General features: G+C 41.4%; 2 protein-coding genes across 6 annotated transcripts; both read right to left on the reverse strand.

The window, feature by feature from the left end:
* Window positions 1-1,736: 1,736 nt before the first annotated feature.
* On the reverse strand, window positions 1,737-13,322 carry LOC124067905 (protocadherin alpha-C2-like). Of its 5 annotated transcripts, none has more exons than XR_006844831.1 (3): window positions 9,879-13,322; window positions 4,762-5,798; window positions 1,737-3,520 (listed from the first exon to the last, which is right to left on the reverse strand). XR_006844831.1 is itself a non-coding variant. In XM_046405681.1 (3 exons), exons 1-2 carry the CDS (start codon window positions 8,208-8,210, stop codon window positions 4,786-4,788), a joined length of 2,424 nt encoding a protein of 807 aa, XP_046261637.1. In that variant the 5' UTR covers window positions 8,211-9,868; the 3' UTR covers window positions 1,737-3,520; window positions 4,762-4,785. The 5 variants fall into 5 exon arrangements, 3 of the variants coding, with proteins under 3 accessions (XP_046261637.1, XP_046261635.1, XP_046261634.1); XM_046405681.1 differs by lacking the exon at window positions 9,879-13,322 and adding an exon at window positions 5,799-9,868 and having other exon boundaries at window positions 4,762-4,797; XR_006844832.1 differs by lacking the exon at window positions 4,762-5,798 and having other exon boundaries at window positions 8,173-13,322.
* A 6-nt stretch (window positions 13,323-13,328) lies between these two features.
* Window positions 13,329-15,910, reverse strand: LOC124067907 (protocadherin alpha-C2-like). The gene has a single exon (XM_046405683.1). It carries the CDS (start codon window positions 15,741-15,743, stop codon window positions 13,329-13,331), a length of 2,415 nt encoding a protein of 804 aa, XP_046261639.1. The 5' UTR covers window positions 15,744-15,910.
* Window positions 15,911-15,944: the final 34 nt, after the last annotated feature.

Below are 15,944 nucleotides of genomic sequence, written 5' to 3' on the forward strand. Positions count from 1 at the left end.
CAAGTGGCCATGAGAATGGAAACGTTACTTTACAAGCACAACGGTGTCGAACTTAGTCTCCATATGAAAGCTTTTATTCTTGCTTAATTTAAAAGATATTACAATGGCAGACACATACATACACACACGCACACACACACACACACACACACACACACACACACACACACACACACACACACACACACACACCTGTTCAGGGCTAAAAACAAGGTATATTAAATGAATGAAAACTAATTCGAGGCTCTCCTGCACACACATGACCTCATCTCTCTGGGGAGATGAGGTCATGTGTGTGCATACACAGAGACAGATGCACCCGTTATTCCACCTTGAGAAGAGAAGCCCTGCTCACATGCATTGTCTGCAAACAGTGATACCACTGAATTAAAGCTATTGATGAATTTTTGGATTACATTACAATAAAATATATTTCGATACACGTCCTATACACTCATTGAGCTGTTTTACTTGTGAGCTTTAGCACAATTAGTCAGCGGTTCAGTGGAGCCATAATGTGGTAGCTCTTTATCTATAAATATTATCTTTTTTTAACACTGTTTTACTTTGCAAGGTGAAGATGGCCTTGATATCCTAGTATATGGGGATTGTTCTGACTGGGACCAGTGAAGACAGCCCAGAGGGGGCACTTTCCACCTCCATCATACACTGGAAAGGTATTCCTGTGGGCTCCCTCAAATGCTGGCCTGTGGAGGTGTTCCTCTTACACATATTATACATCTACTTGGAATTATAATGTTAAAGAATGATGCTCAGGTTTATTGGCTCAAACTGGCCATTACATAGTGATCTGCAACCCTTAGTGATCGTCAAGAAAATGATGAAAAAAAGTGATGTTAAAAAAATTGTTAATGACTCAAAAACCTTGACAAAAATATAGAAAGCGAGTACTGCCCCCTGGATTGATGTTTTAAAGCAAATACCTACCACCTTTCATAACAGTGACACTTGAGCTTGACTTGAAAAATAAATAATGTAAACAGGATGATGTGCACCGCATGTTGTCACTATAGACTAAACCTGTATGTGTCAACTGTAATAATCTCCCATATAACAACATTACCTGTTAAAACCTTGCAGGTAAATAATTTTCTGACTGTGGATAAAAAAAACGCACTGTAATCTAAAGTAAACATTAACATCACATACAGAAACTCCCACAGTACAGAAACTCAGGATCTTTTGTCATGTTTTAATGCTTTAATATTAAGTACACCAGGCTACATATCTGTCAGGCTCAACTCTGAGATATGTTTTGTTTTAGAGACTGGTCCACATTAAAGTAAAATTGAATTGACTTTATATCTGGAAAATTTTGTTGTGTACTGGTGCTTTAATCCCTTAATAAAGTCACCATGTGGGTCAGATGATTTTCAAAGGACTGGAAGTTAATTCGGAAAACAAACAAACAAACAAACAAAAACAAAACAAAAACTAACTGCACAAATCTCTTTAACACTGTCATTTAACACAAACATTATAACATTAACATAAGACTATCATTAGGCACTCAGGCAAGTTACAGCTCCATAAAGTGACTGAGACAGGGACATCATACTGATAAACTAATTCTGTCAGGCCTGAAGTGCCTGTGATTTGTTTTAGAAAATAGCTAAATGCACACAGTAGTAGTAGTAGTAGTAGTAGTAGTAGTCCAAAGGAATATTACGTCTTTTTTCATGCAAAACTCAACAGAGTCAGAAGTCCATCATTAATTTCATTGTTCTGTTTTGTTTTTTGTATTTAATAGATTGCACACACCAAACCACAGCATACAGGAAGCTCACATTACACAAGTTACCACATACTGCACCATGAAAGTACCACTTTACAAAAGCACTTACTGTATAGGTTTGCCCACAAAACATTACAACTTTATACAAGTAATGCAATGTGAGCTGTGCTAAAGAGTCTGACTACACGCAGTCTGATTATTTTACTGTTTCACAGACTATTTGGCTCATAGATTTGATGGCACAGATGATCCATTGTGTTTGTTCACCTTTAAAAGTTCAGCATTGGTATTCAAAAACAAAGGCAAACTTGTTGACTGAAACGTGAAATACTGTACATGTCAGTCAAATCCATATCCGTAATTGTGTTGCATATCTATATATCATATAAAGTAGTCAGTAATACACATGAGCACAGCTTTCATTGGGTGAAATCAAGCACTCTAAAGTAAACATCAAGTCTTCATGTTCAGTCCAGAGTTATCGACTTGTCACACAACCTCAGAAGGTGTTGAAACTAAGGAACATCCAGAGTTCAGCTTTAAAACTAAAAAAATGAAAGTACATGATTATATTTGTATCCTATATACAAGAGTTGTAAAGAGATGTCAATCAATACATCCTCAAACACTCATTGTGTTCACCTGTGGACAGTTCAATCCCTTAGCCTCACATCCCCAGTAATATCCAAGTGAACATAACATTCAAGCACACTGTACAACTTCAGCTATTTTCCTCTTTTTCCTGTAGAAGTAGGAAAAAGGAATGAGATTACTGATGTGTTGACCCTCTCCGCAGATCTTACGATTAAGGATGAAAGTATTACGCTGTTGCACTTAATTATGGTCCCATTAAAAATGTAGTCTTCCATCTTGTTTTGAACAATACTAAACAGTGAGGCATAAAGACAGAAAATGGATTGCTCAATATCTTAAAAGATGCAAAGCTGTCAAAAGTACTGTGATTGATCCATGCAAAAACAAATGAAAGGCAGATTACTAACAGCTGTTTGGTGTACCGGTTAACTTAACATAATCTCTTAGCACTCATTCACATACATAGGCCTAGTTTGCATATAAAGCACAAATAAAGTACAAACATAAAACCACTAAAGATACCACACTTATAAAATACTGATTCCCTTCTGTTTCATACTTTACATTTACAGGTTGGTGCTTTTCTGATATTTAGTTAATTGTGCTGTTTAACTGGTATATTACACATCAATGCTGTTAGGAAGCAAGACAGAGCACAGAGGTTTAAAATGTTAATACTCAACACGCGTTTCATTTATAGAGCGGGAAAACAGTCTCTTAAAGGCAGTTCAACATTCCCAGGTCCACTCTAACAGTCCTTGTTGGGGCTCCTTAATTTTTTTGTGCAGTCTGCTTCTTTGCGAATATGTCCTCTTGGAAATTTTTCGTATGGAGTATGGTTGAAGCCATGCAGTCCTATCATGCATATTAAATGGGCAGAGAGGCATGACTGATTGGCTTTTTTTGTGCTTAAAAGAAGGGGTTGGTTGGGGGCGTTGTCATTGACCAGCAACTAGCAGATCCATTTGGTGTCAAGGAATGACAACTACACATTGTGAGGAGCAAAGGTCAGACTGAGCGGGATGAACATGGAGGGGGTTGTGGGCATGGGTTTCTCCTCGCCTCTCTAAATTGAGGGGGTTTTATCCATTCCTCTCCAGGCATAGGCATCAATCCAGTATGCAGCTGAAGGTGGTCTCATGTGGAACTGCTGCTGCTGGTGGTGGATGCCTGCCAATGAGACAAGATAATCAGATAAATTCGGTGAAAGAACGACAGCACTGACAGCCTTGTGACTGTCCAAACTACATATCTCATGCAGCCGATGTCTGTCACTCAGACAGGGGGCTTCAGGCAGAAGACAGAGTGGGTAAAGGGGAATCCTTGAGCATGTAGTGGTGAGGTGGTGGTGGTGGGGGGATCTATAAATGAATGCCATGCTCCAGGAATATGTGAAGGAGAGTGGTTGCTAGGTAACTGGTGTGACTGGATTCACTTTGCACCTCTCCTGCACAAAGAATTGGGTCATAATTCACACTACAGCAGACAGAAAATTCAAAAATGTTATTCTGTGTCTGTGTGCAGTCAGTAATACTGTAACTATGACGTTAACCAAACCACTCATACAGAAACAGCACGGTCCATTCTCACTCAGAACATTCAAAAATATGGCATACTCCTAATCTATTAGTGATGGGTCAGCAGGGGATGAACACAAATTAATCTTCACATGCACAGGATCCTTTCGAGAACATAGTGATTCAATTATCTTGATGTGTGTGTTAATAGCAAAAGACTGATTTTGGAGAAAAAAGCAGAGTCAGCAAATGGTGATATTTTTCGTTGACTGTGATCAACAACTTGCAGACAGGCCAGCATATTGATATTATTTTTTTCTTTAAAGATTAATCCTGTATGCGCCCAGGAGACAGATGTGTGCCTCAGGGACCGGGGACTGACTCTCACTCTGTTCACCAAAAGAAATGAGGAGAACAGCAATAGTGTTTTAACACAACTTCATTTAGATCACCACTTTTGTTTGTCTGCACAACTGACCACAGTTAGTCAGACTCAGTACATTATCCATCATATTTATTACGACTAAATATCTTAGGACACAATCCTAAAACAGTCACAATAGTAGTCTTTACTACTCTGGTTGTTAGATTGCACTGATGTGACTTGGTGGGCTTTTATAATGAGACTGAAACATGAGTGACTTTAACTAAAATGTGGGCATGAAGAGGTCAACACTGGAGACTTTGGCGAGCTGTGTGTGATGTCAACCGAGTGACCTTTTTTTGCAATTTAAAAAACATCTCCTTCTCCAAGGGAAATCAAAACAGGACAAAATAATTGAAAGTATCCACTGAAAACAAAACAAACACAAGAAACAATTCAAACACTAAGATCTGTAACATCATTCATTTAAAGGTCGTCCGGGGCGGGGGGGGAGTGAGACTCCTGCATACCTCCAGCTGCAGAGTGGACTTCCCTCATTTAGGGTACTTTAGAGTGGGGAGAAAAACAAAACAAGCAATTCAGTGGTCAGGTCATTGCAAACACAAAAAAGGGTTATTTGTGTATGTATCCTATGATCACAGAGTTGGTGTCGAGGCACTATGAATGAAATGTTATCTTTAAAAAATACCACAAATTAAGCACGGTTAATGTTAACAGATAATGCAGCTTATTACAATCCATTCTATAAAAGAGGGTTAAAACATTTCACTACATAAGCATACTTACCATGGACAGATAGAGAAACAGACAGATAATCAGATAGATAGATAGATAGATAGATAGATAGATGAACTGCAGGATATTTAACAAAGCAGAGAAGTGCCAGTTGTGTCAATCTTTTCTTCAAGCTGGCTGCTTCAAACTGTTGATTTGTTATTTCAATTGTACATCTTTGCTGTGCATCTAAATAATGAATTTAATGTCTTTTTGTTTCTTATTTATACTTCCATTTTTAAATTGGATTTTATTTTTTCTTTTGGCATGGCCAGTGAAGGTATGGCTTTTCACTGTTTGAACAGGAACCATATTGGTTGGACTCTTTTTTGTAGCCACCTGTTGAGCAGGGAAAGAAATGAAATTTCATATTGAGACATTAAGTGACATGACATTTTGTTGTTATGATATTTAACGGTGAGCTGGCATGTGAAGACGTCAAACACAATATAAAACTGATAGCCAAAGTATCCATCGTGCAAAACCCAAATACAGAAAACATCCGAGGTGAGATAGTATGAACCGACCCAACTCAGATACCTATTGAGTGATTTCATTGTTGCTGTTTTCTCTCAACATATCTGGAATCTTATTTTATAAACTGCAAAGTTCAGTATCATTTTTACTTACATCAAACAATAACTACCACAAAACAGAAAAAGGCAGAATGGAACAAGGCGGTGTGATCTGCTTTAATAAGAAATTTTTCTTCACAAACAAAAAGTTAAAAATGAGGGTTTATTCAAACTGTGGTAAAGTTAGTCATTTGTACCTGCAGAGTGGAAGCTGCTGAGTCACTCGTGTCTGTCAGTCCTGTGCCTCTTGGTATACTGGACACGATGTACCTGGAGCCCTTTGGCACAGGCTGTCTGACCACCAGCTTTCCTTTCCTGGTCTCTGCTAGGAACAGACTGTACCAGTAGGCATCGTTGGACACCAGAGTGGAATCTGCGATGGTGGAGTTCCTCTCACTGATCACACTGTTCCTGCAGGGAGCAGCCGCTTTGCTGGGCTTGGGCTTCTGACACTTGAGCACGCAGGTCACCAATATGGTGATGAGCAGGAGAAATGACACAGAGCCCAGACCGATGACCAAATACAGGTTCAGGTCTGAAAAGATGTCATATTCCAGAGGCACCTCAGTCATGTCAGAGTAGGCCTTGACAGCAGTCTCCACCGTGGACAGCTTGATGGTGACTGTAGCTGACAGGGCGGGCTCCCCGTTGTCCTTTGCCACAACAACCAGTCTCTGGTGGCGCGGATCTCTGTAACTGAACATCCTCATAGTCCGGATCTCTCCGTTGTACTGGTCCAGACTGAACAGGGTGGCGTCAGTCACCTGTAGAAACTGGTAGGTAATCCGAGAGTTGTGCACCGAGTCGGTGTCCAAGGCTATCACCTTGGCAACAAGGGAGCCTTTATCGGTGGATCTGGGGATCTTTTCCTCCACCACCGAGCCGTGCGCTCGCCACGGAGACACAATAACTGGAGCGTTGTCATTCTGGTCCACAATGATGATGTGGACGGTCACGTTACTGCTGAGCGGAGGAGAGCCAGAGTCTCTGGCCTCGATGTGGAAGAGAAACTCCTTCTCGATCTCATAGTCAAAAGTTTTCAGTGCGTAAAGATTTCCGTTCTCTGGATTGATGGAGAACAGCATGGACATGGAGGTGTTGGCTATCTCCTTCTCCAGGATGAAATAAACCAGATACTGGTTTTCATGGAGGTCAGGGTCAAACGCAGTGAGAGAACTGAGCAGGGCCCCGGGTGCGTTATTCTCCATCACACGTATAGTATTAAAGGACTGAGGGAACTGTGGAACATTGTCATTGACATCCAGCAGTTCTAAGGTCATAGTTTCATTGTCAGATAAAGGAGGAGAACCTCTGTCTGTAACAGTGAAAGTGATGTCATATTCTGGAACCTTCTCACGGTCTAACGGCTCTGACACCACTAATTCATAATAGTTATCAGAGGATTCCCTCAGTCTGAAAGGCATATTAACTGGAATATGGAGATCAACCACTCCATTGTCACCTGAGTCTTTGTCACTGACACTGACCACAGCTATCACTGTGTCTAATTCTATGTTTTCATTGACTGGACTCTGAAATGATTTGATAGATATTTCTGGGTGATTATCATTCATGTCTGTCACCTTTATAGTCAGTTTACACTGTCCAGATAAGGAGCTCGGTCCCTTATCGCTGGCAATAACTTCCATTTCATAAAGCTTAACATCCTCATAATTTATCATCTCTTTCACTCGAATTTCACCATTTTCTGGATTCAGGTTAAACATCTGCTGCGTTCTCTCTGATGTATACAAACTATATGAATAGACAATATCAGAATTTGACCCTTCATCTAAATCAGTGGCATTCAGTTTTATCACTAGACTGCCAATCGGGGAGTTTTCCATCACATCCACGACGTATGTGTCTTTGTTAAATGAAGGGGCGTTGTCGTTCACATCAAGCACGCGAACGACGATGCTGGCCGTCCCTGTGCGCGTGGGGACCCCACCGTCCACTGCAGTCAGGATCAGATTATGGACAGCCTGCTGCTCTCTATCTAAAGCTTTCCTCAGAATCAAATCGGCAAACTTTGATCCATCTCTCCCTGTCTGAATTTCGAGTGCAAAATGCTCACTTGAGCTCAGATGATAGTCTTTCACTGAATTCGTTCCAACATCCGGGTCTGCAGCGTTATTCAACGAGAACCTCTCTCCAACAGAACTTGATTCGGAGATGTCCAAATGCATCGTTCCCCGTCGAAAATGAGGGGCGTTGTCGTTAATGTCGATAATTTCGACCTCTATATTGAACATTCGTATGGGATTTTCAATTGTAGCATCCAGTTTAAGAAAGCAATACGTAGTTGTTTTTAAGGGGCACAACAATTCTCTGTCAATCCTCTCCAGAATAAACAGCTCTCCTGTTTCCTTGTTGATGTCAAGATATTTTTTATTGCCTACAACATCTATGCGCATTTTCCTTCCCACGAGCGTCTTCACGTCTAACCTCAAATCAGTTGCTAAATTGGCAACAACAGATCCTTCCTCCATTTCTTCAGGAACAGAATAATGTGTGACGGTAGATACCATGTTCACGATGGCACAAAGAAAGAGAAATACGGAAACGTACCCTCTCTCGAACAACAGTCTGACGCGGCGAGCCATCATACAGATTCCTCAGCTGTAGTCACTGAGTCGGCTGAAATTCGACAAAAAACGTCCTCTTGTTGAAAGAACAAACAAAACAAGGATCTCAACAGAAAACGTCGCTTCAGTCTGTAGCCAAGAGTGACGACCATGTGAAAAAATGTCTTACTGTCCTTCCTCCAATAAACTTCCTCGGAGACGATGACCTCACATGAGTGTTGTTTTTATTTGTGGAGAGCAGCGACGAAAAGTAGACTTGTGTGAGCTTTTGCAACTTTTTTTGAAAACAAAAATGTAGCTTGTTTTAAACTAAGACCGCATGTGGATTTAATCACAGTTTAACAGACTGGAAACAAGTTTTGGGGATGTTTGTAAATCTGTTTCTAAACTTTAATTCCCTCGTTCAGAGGTGGAATTCTGTGATGTGTAATTTTCAATTTCCCTTCATTATAGATTTGCATCTATTTATAAGCGTTTTAAGCTTGTTTTCTGCCACGTCTACACAGTGATTGTAAAGGCATCAAGTATTTATTGTCTTTAATTCGCGTTCCGTGAGTTTTAAGGGCGGTTGTCAGTGCGTAAACAGTGTCAGACATGATGAAATTAAAAGTGTCCGTCTGTGTATCATCAGTGGCTGCGACTGAAAGTTACTTCTGATTTATTATGATATCAGCATGCCCCACATCTTGCCTCATATCTCTCCTAAATAGTTAATGTATGCAGAAATATCCAAGCTGAAGTTACAAGAAAAATAAATCTATTTAGGAAAAAAGTAGCATAGATTATTTATTAAATTAATTGTTAATATTTTTTAAATTATATGAAGATTTAAGTAGAAACTAGTACAGGTGGAAGAAGTTCTCAGATCCTTTACTTAAGGAAAAGCAACAATGCCACCGTGTAAAAATACTCTGTTACAAGTTCAAGGCTTGCATTTGAAATTCTATTTGAGTTTTTAAAAAAAAGCCAGCAAAATGTACATCAAGTACCAAAAGTAAAGTACTCCCTATGCAAAATAAGTTCATTTCAAAAATTTTACACACAGACAGATAATAATTTGTACAAACAAGTTATTGTCCTGTCCAGAAAGATGAAAAAAATACTTCTGGTGTTCAGCTGTTGTCTCACTTGTTTTGTTTTAGGGCAGTTTTACACTTTACCATAAGTACATGAGGACCTCATGTAAATCACAGCAGAGCTTCAGTCTGAGTAGGTCTAAGCAGCAGCATAACTGAGCCCACCTGTGAGTGTATGTGGGGCCTTCAACCCACCAAAATTCAACACATTTAAATAACTGATCATATATTGTCATCTGAAATATACTATAGTAGAAGTATAAAGTAGTTGTTTATGTAAAGTGAAAGTACCTCAAAATTGTACTTAAGTGCAATACTTATGTAAATACTTCATTGTTTTCACTACTGGAAACCAGCTGCCAATGACAATAACAAGAATTATTTAAACACTGTTAATGTGCACAGTTATATTTTTACTTATCATGAATGGTTCCCTGTTCAGGCAGTTCTTAACTATGTATGCGTAATAACATAAGTGAATGGGAGAATACAAATTCTAAAACTCAAACATGATAAGAAGGTCATGACTACTGTAATCACGCAGAAGAGCACTTGATTAATTTTCATGAAAAAAATATTTGCACCACGTGAAAGAGCTACTTTTTCCTCATACCTGCAGAGTGGAAGCTGCTGAGTCACTCGTGTCCGTCAGTCCTGTGCCTCTTGGTATACTGGACACGATGTACCTGGAGCCCTTTGGCACAGGCTGTCTGACCACCAGCTTTCCTTTCCTGGTCTCTGCTAGGAACAGACTGTACCAGTAGGCATCGTTGGACACCAGAGTGGAATCTGCGATGGTGGAGTTCCTCTCACTGATCACACTGTTCCTGCAGGGAGCAGCCGCTTTGCTGGGTTTGGGCTTCTGACACTTGAGCACGCAGGTCACCAATATGGTGATGAGCAGGAGAAATGACACAGAGCCCAGACCGATGACCAAATACAGGTTCAGGTCTGAAAAGATGTCGTATTCTAGAGGCACCTCAGTCATGTCAGAGTAGGCCTTGACAGCAGTCTCCACCGTGGACAGCTTGATGGTGACTGTAGCTGACAGGGCGGGCTCCCCGTTGTCCTTTGCCACAACAACCAGTCTCTGATGGCGCGGATCTCTGTAACTGAACATCCTCATAGTCCGGATCTCTCCGTTGTACTGGTCCAGACTGAACAGGGTGGCGTCAGTCACCTGTAGAAACTGGTAGGTAATCCGAGAGTTGTGCACCGAGTCGGTGTCCAAGGCTATCACCTTGGCAACCAGAGAGCCTTTATCGGTGGATCTGGGGATCTTTTCCTCCACCACCGAGCCGTGCGCTCGCCACGGAGACACAATAACCGGAGCGTTGTCATTCTGGTCCACAATGATGATGTGGACGGCCACGTTACTGCAGAGCGGAGGAGAGCCAGAGTCTCTGGCCTCGATGTGGAAGAGAAACTCTTTCTCGATCTCATAGTCAAAGGTTTTCAGTGCGTAAAGATTGCCGTTCTCTGGATTGATGGAGAACAGCATGGACATGGAGGTGTTGGCTATCTCCTTCTCCAGGATGAAATAAACCAGATACTGGTTTTCATGGAGGTCAGGGTCAAACGCAGTGAGAGAACTGAGCAGGGCCCCGGGTGCGTTATTCTCCATCACACGTATAGTATAAAAGGACTGAGGGAACTGTGGAACATTGTCATTGATATCCAGCAGTTCTAAGGTCATAGTTTCATTGTCAGATAAAGGAGGAGAACCTCTGTCTGTAACAGTGAACGTGATGTCATATTCTGGAACCTTCTCACGGTCTAACGGCTCTGACACCACTAATTCATAATAGTTATCAGAGGATTCCCTCAGTCTGAAAGGCATATTAACTGGAATATGGAGATCAACCACTCCATTGTCACCTGAGTCTTTGTCACTGACACTGACCACAGCTATCACTGTGTCTAATTCTATGTTTTCATTGACTGGACTCTGAAATGATTTGATAGATATTTCTGGGTGATTATCATTCATGTCTGTCACCTTTATAGTCAGTTTACACTGTCCAGATAAGGAGCTCGGTCCCTTATCGCTGGCAATAACTTCCATTTCGTAAAGCTTAACATCCTCATAATTTATCATCTCTTTCACTCGGATTTCACCATTTTCTGGATTCAGGTTAAACATCTGCTGCGTTCTCTCTGATGTATACAAACTATATGAATAGACAATATCAGAATTTGACCCTTCATCTAAATCAGTGGCATTCAGTTTTATCACTAGACTGCCAATCGGGGAGTTTTCCATCACATCCACGACGTATGTGTCTTTGTTAAATGAAGGGGCGTTGTCGTTCACATCAAGCACGCGAACGACGATGCTGGCCGTCCCTGTGCGCGTGGGGACCCCACCGTCCACTGCAGTCAGGATCAGATTATGGACAGCCTGCTGCTCTCTATCTAAAGCTTTCCTCAGAATCAAATCGGCAAACTTTGTCCCGTCTCTTCCGATCTGAATTTCGATGGAGAAATGCTCACTTGAGCTCAGATGATAGTCTTTCACTGAATTCGTTCCAACATCCGGGTCTGCAGCGTTATTCAACGAGAACCTCTCTCCAACAGAACTTGATTCGGAGATGTCCAAATGCATCGTTCCCCGTCGAAAATGAGGGGCGTTGTCGTTAATATCCGTGATTTCCACCTCGATATTAAACATTCGTATTGGATTTTCAATTGTAGCGTCTAATCGAAGAAAACACGATGTTGATGTCTTCAGTGGGCATAGAAACTCTCTGTCAATCCTCTCCAGAATAAACAGCTCTCCTGTATCTTTGTTGATGTCAAGATATTTTTTATTGCCAACAACATCTACACGCATTTTTCTTCTACTCAGAGTCTTCACGTCTAATCCCAAATCAGTTGCTAAATTAGCAACAACAGACCCTTCCTCCATTTCTTCAGGAACAGAATAATGTGTGACGGTAGATACCGTGTTCACGATGGCACAAAGAAAGAGAAATACGGAAACGTACCCTCTCCTGGAAAACTGACGAATATGACGAGACATTGCGTTTAGTCCTTGAAAGTCTCGAACTGTGATGCTGTGATGGATAAATAACAAACAGTCCTCTTATTCGATGACGAAAGGCATCGAGGCTTCTCTAGGAAAACCTTGTATTCTGGTATCAGCAGAGATTTAACATGTCTGCCTATCCAGCCTCCAATGAACAATCAGGAGATCGATGACTTCATCAGTGAGTAAATTTTAGTGGTGAACAGCGACCCGAGTTGTCCTTTATGAGTCTTTGCACCTCTTGAAATATCAGGGACGTCACGTTTAGTTCGAGGAAGAGAAACTGCGGGTGGACGTTTAATCCTCGTTAAAAGAAAAAGTGTCATCAAAAACTCGAGTTGTGTTGTTTCCTGGTTTCTAATCTTGATGTTTGCAGGGGACTTGGGCAACAACTACAACCTCTTCCATTTTCTCGTTGCATTGTTTTTATAAGCATTTTAGGAAACTGTTATTGGATGGTATTTTTATCACACAAATGCTATTTTGTTAGGGCAAATACACGATGTCGCACTCCTCGTGTTTGACTATTAAACGCTGATTTGTGTGTGAAACCATTAGAATATTTTAAATAACTTAATTTGCGATTGGCTTTAGAATCTCTTTAAATTAATTAGCAAAAATTGGAAAGTAAATCTTATTTTTGGTATATGTTTTTGTTTGTTTCTTAAAGTGATTTAGCGACATGTGGTACACAAACCTGCCCTGTGACCTTTACGTAGTGCCTAAATATTGTGTGCAACAAGTACTGACTCAAAATGTGTGGGAATATTGTAAATATGCAGTTGTTAATCTGTATTTTGAAAGAACAAAACAAACAAACAAACAAAAAAACAGAATAACCGTGTAAATGTTTCGATGATGTGTCGATGTAGACTATTATCAGAGTAAGGGTGGTATAGTTTCCCTGGATACGAAGTAGATATCTTATACGTTGCAAGGACCACACAATAGATATTAAAAAATGGAATGATTTGCGAATTTATAGGAGTCGTATGGAAACTCTTGGAGAATATCTGTACAAACAGAGGTGTTTCCTCATACCTGCAGAGTGGAAGCTGCTGAGTCACTCGTGTCTGTCAGTCCTGTGCCTCTTGGTATACTGGACACGATGTACCTGGAGCCCTTTGGCACAGGCTGTCTGACCACCAGCTTTCCTTTCCTGGTCTCTGCTAGGAACAGACTGTACCAGTAGGCATCGTTGGACACCAGAGTGGAATCTGCGATGGTGGAGTTCCTCTCACTGATCACACTGTTCCTGCAGGGAGCAGCCGCTTTGCTGGGCTTGGGCTTCTGACACTTGAGCACGCAGGTCACCAATATGGTGATGAGCAGGAGAAATGACACAGAGCCCAGACCGATGACCAAATACAGGTTCAGGTCTGAAAAGATGTCGTATTCCAGAGGCACCTCAGTCATGTCAGAGTAGGCCTTGACAGCAGTCTCCACCGTGGACAGCTTGATGGTGACTGTAGCTGACAGGGCGGGCTCCCCGTTGTCCTTTGCCACAACAACCAGTCTCTGGTGGCGCGGATCTCTGTAACTGAACATCCTCATAGTCCGGATCTCTCCGTTGTACTGGTCCAGACTGAACAGGGTGGCGTCAGTCACCTGTAGAAACTGGTAGGTAATCCGAGAGTTGTGCACCGAGTCGGTGTCCAAGGCTATCACCTTGGCAACAAGGGAGCCTTTATCGGTGGATCTGGGGATCTTTTCCTCCACCACCGAGCCGTGCGCTCGCCACGGAGACACAATAACCGGAGCGTTGTCGTTCTGGTCCACAATGATGATGTGGACGGTCACGTTACTGCTGAGCGGAGGAGAGCCAGAGTCTCTGGCCTCGATGTGGAAGAGAAACTCTTTCTCGATCTCATAGTCAAAGGTTTTCAGTGCGTAAAGATTTCCGTTCTCTGGATTGATGGAGAACAGCATGGACATGGAGGTGTTGGCTATCTCCTTCTCCAGGATGAAATAAACCAGATACTGGTTTTCATGGAGGTCAGGGTCAAACGCAGTGAGAGAACTGAGCAGGGCCCCGGGTGCGTTATTCTCCATCACACGTATAGTATTAAATGACTGAGGGAACTGTGGAACATTGTCATTGATATCCAGCAGTTCTAAGGTCATAGTTTCATTGTCAGATAAAGGAGGAGAACCTCTGTCTGTAACAGTGAAAGTGATGTCATATTCTGGAACCTTCTCACGGTCTAACGGCTCTGACACCACTAATTCATAATAGTTATCAGAGGATTCCCTCAGTCTGAAAGGCATATTAACTGGAATATGGAGATCAACCACTCCATTGTCACCTGAGTCTTTGTCACTGACACTGACCACAGCTATCACTGTGTCTAATTCTATGTTTTCATTGACTGGACTCTGAAATGATTTGATAGATATTTCTGGGTGGTTGTCGTTCATGTCTTCAACCAGTATTTTTATTGTACACTGACCTGATAAACTGTTGGCTCCTTTATCAGTGGCGATCACTTCCATATCATAAATCTTAAAATCCTCATAATTTAACATTCCTTTAACAGTGATTTCACCAGTGGAAGGATTCAAATTAAATGTTTCTTGTGTTTTCTCTGACGTATATAAACTGTATGAGTATGTTATGTCAGAATTTGATCCCTCATCTGAGTCTGTTGCATTCAGGTGAATAACCAGGCTTCCAATGGGCGAATTCTCCATCACTTTAATATTATAGCTCACTTTGTCAAATTTGGGTGCGTTATCATTGGTGTCTAAAACACGAACAATAACACTTGCAGTGCCAGAACGAGCAGGTGTGCCTCCATCTACAGCTGTGAGTATTAAATTATGAAGAGCCTGCTGCTCTCGGTCTAAAGACTTTTTCAATATCAATTCTGCAAACTTCGACCCATCTCTTCCAGTTTGAATCTCAATATTAAAATGCTCACTTTCACTCAGATGGTATGTTTTCACTGAATTTTTCCCGACATCAGGATCGACTGCATTGCTCAAAGAAAATCTCTCTCCTATCGGCGTCGCTTCAGATATATCTAAATGAATGACGTCTCTTCGAAATTGTGGGGCGTTGTCGTTCATATCCAGAATTTCTACTTCTATATTAAATATTCGCACGGGATTTTCTAGTATTACTTCAAGTTTTAGATAGCAAGACGCTGATGACTTTGTAGTGCAGATGTATTCCCTGTCAATCTTTTCTACAATATACAGCTCACCAGTCCCTTTGTTCACGTCCAGATATTTCTTATTTGCAATGATGTCCAGACGCATCTTCCTCTGATTCAGTGTTTTCACATCCAGGCTGAGATCGGTAGCAAGATTCGCCACAACTGATCCTTCTTTCATTTCCTCTGGTATTGAATAATGAGTCACTGAGGCAGTCACATTAAGAACGACAGAAAAGAGAATAGCGAGAGCCGCGTACCTTTTCCGTGGCTGCATTGTTACGTCGATCCGCATTATTGTTCTTCTGTTCACCGCGTGCAGCTTTTCAGTCGATGGAGAACATATCCGCTGACCTCGAACGTTGTTAAAATGAGAGGCCAACCTGTCCCATCCTGTGTTTAAAGTTTAAATGATTGAATACTTTCGCTGAAAGGAGCTTAGACACTGTCTTGAACGTGATTTCAGCACCGTGGAGCTGTCCGACTGAGGCTCTGT

Source organism: Scatophagus argus, chromosome 12, assembly GCF_020382885.2.
Source record: "Scatophagus argus isolate fScaArg1 chromosome 12, fScaArg1.pri, whole genome shotgun sequence".
Taxonomy (NCBI): Eukaryota; Metazoa; Chordata; class Actinopteri; family Scatophagidae; genus Scatophagus; species Scatophagus argus.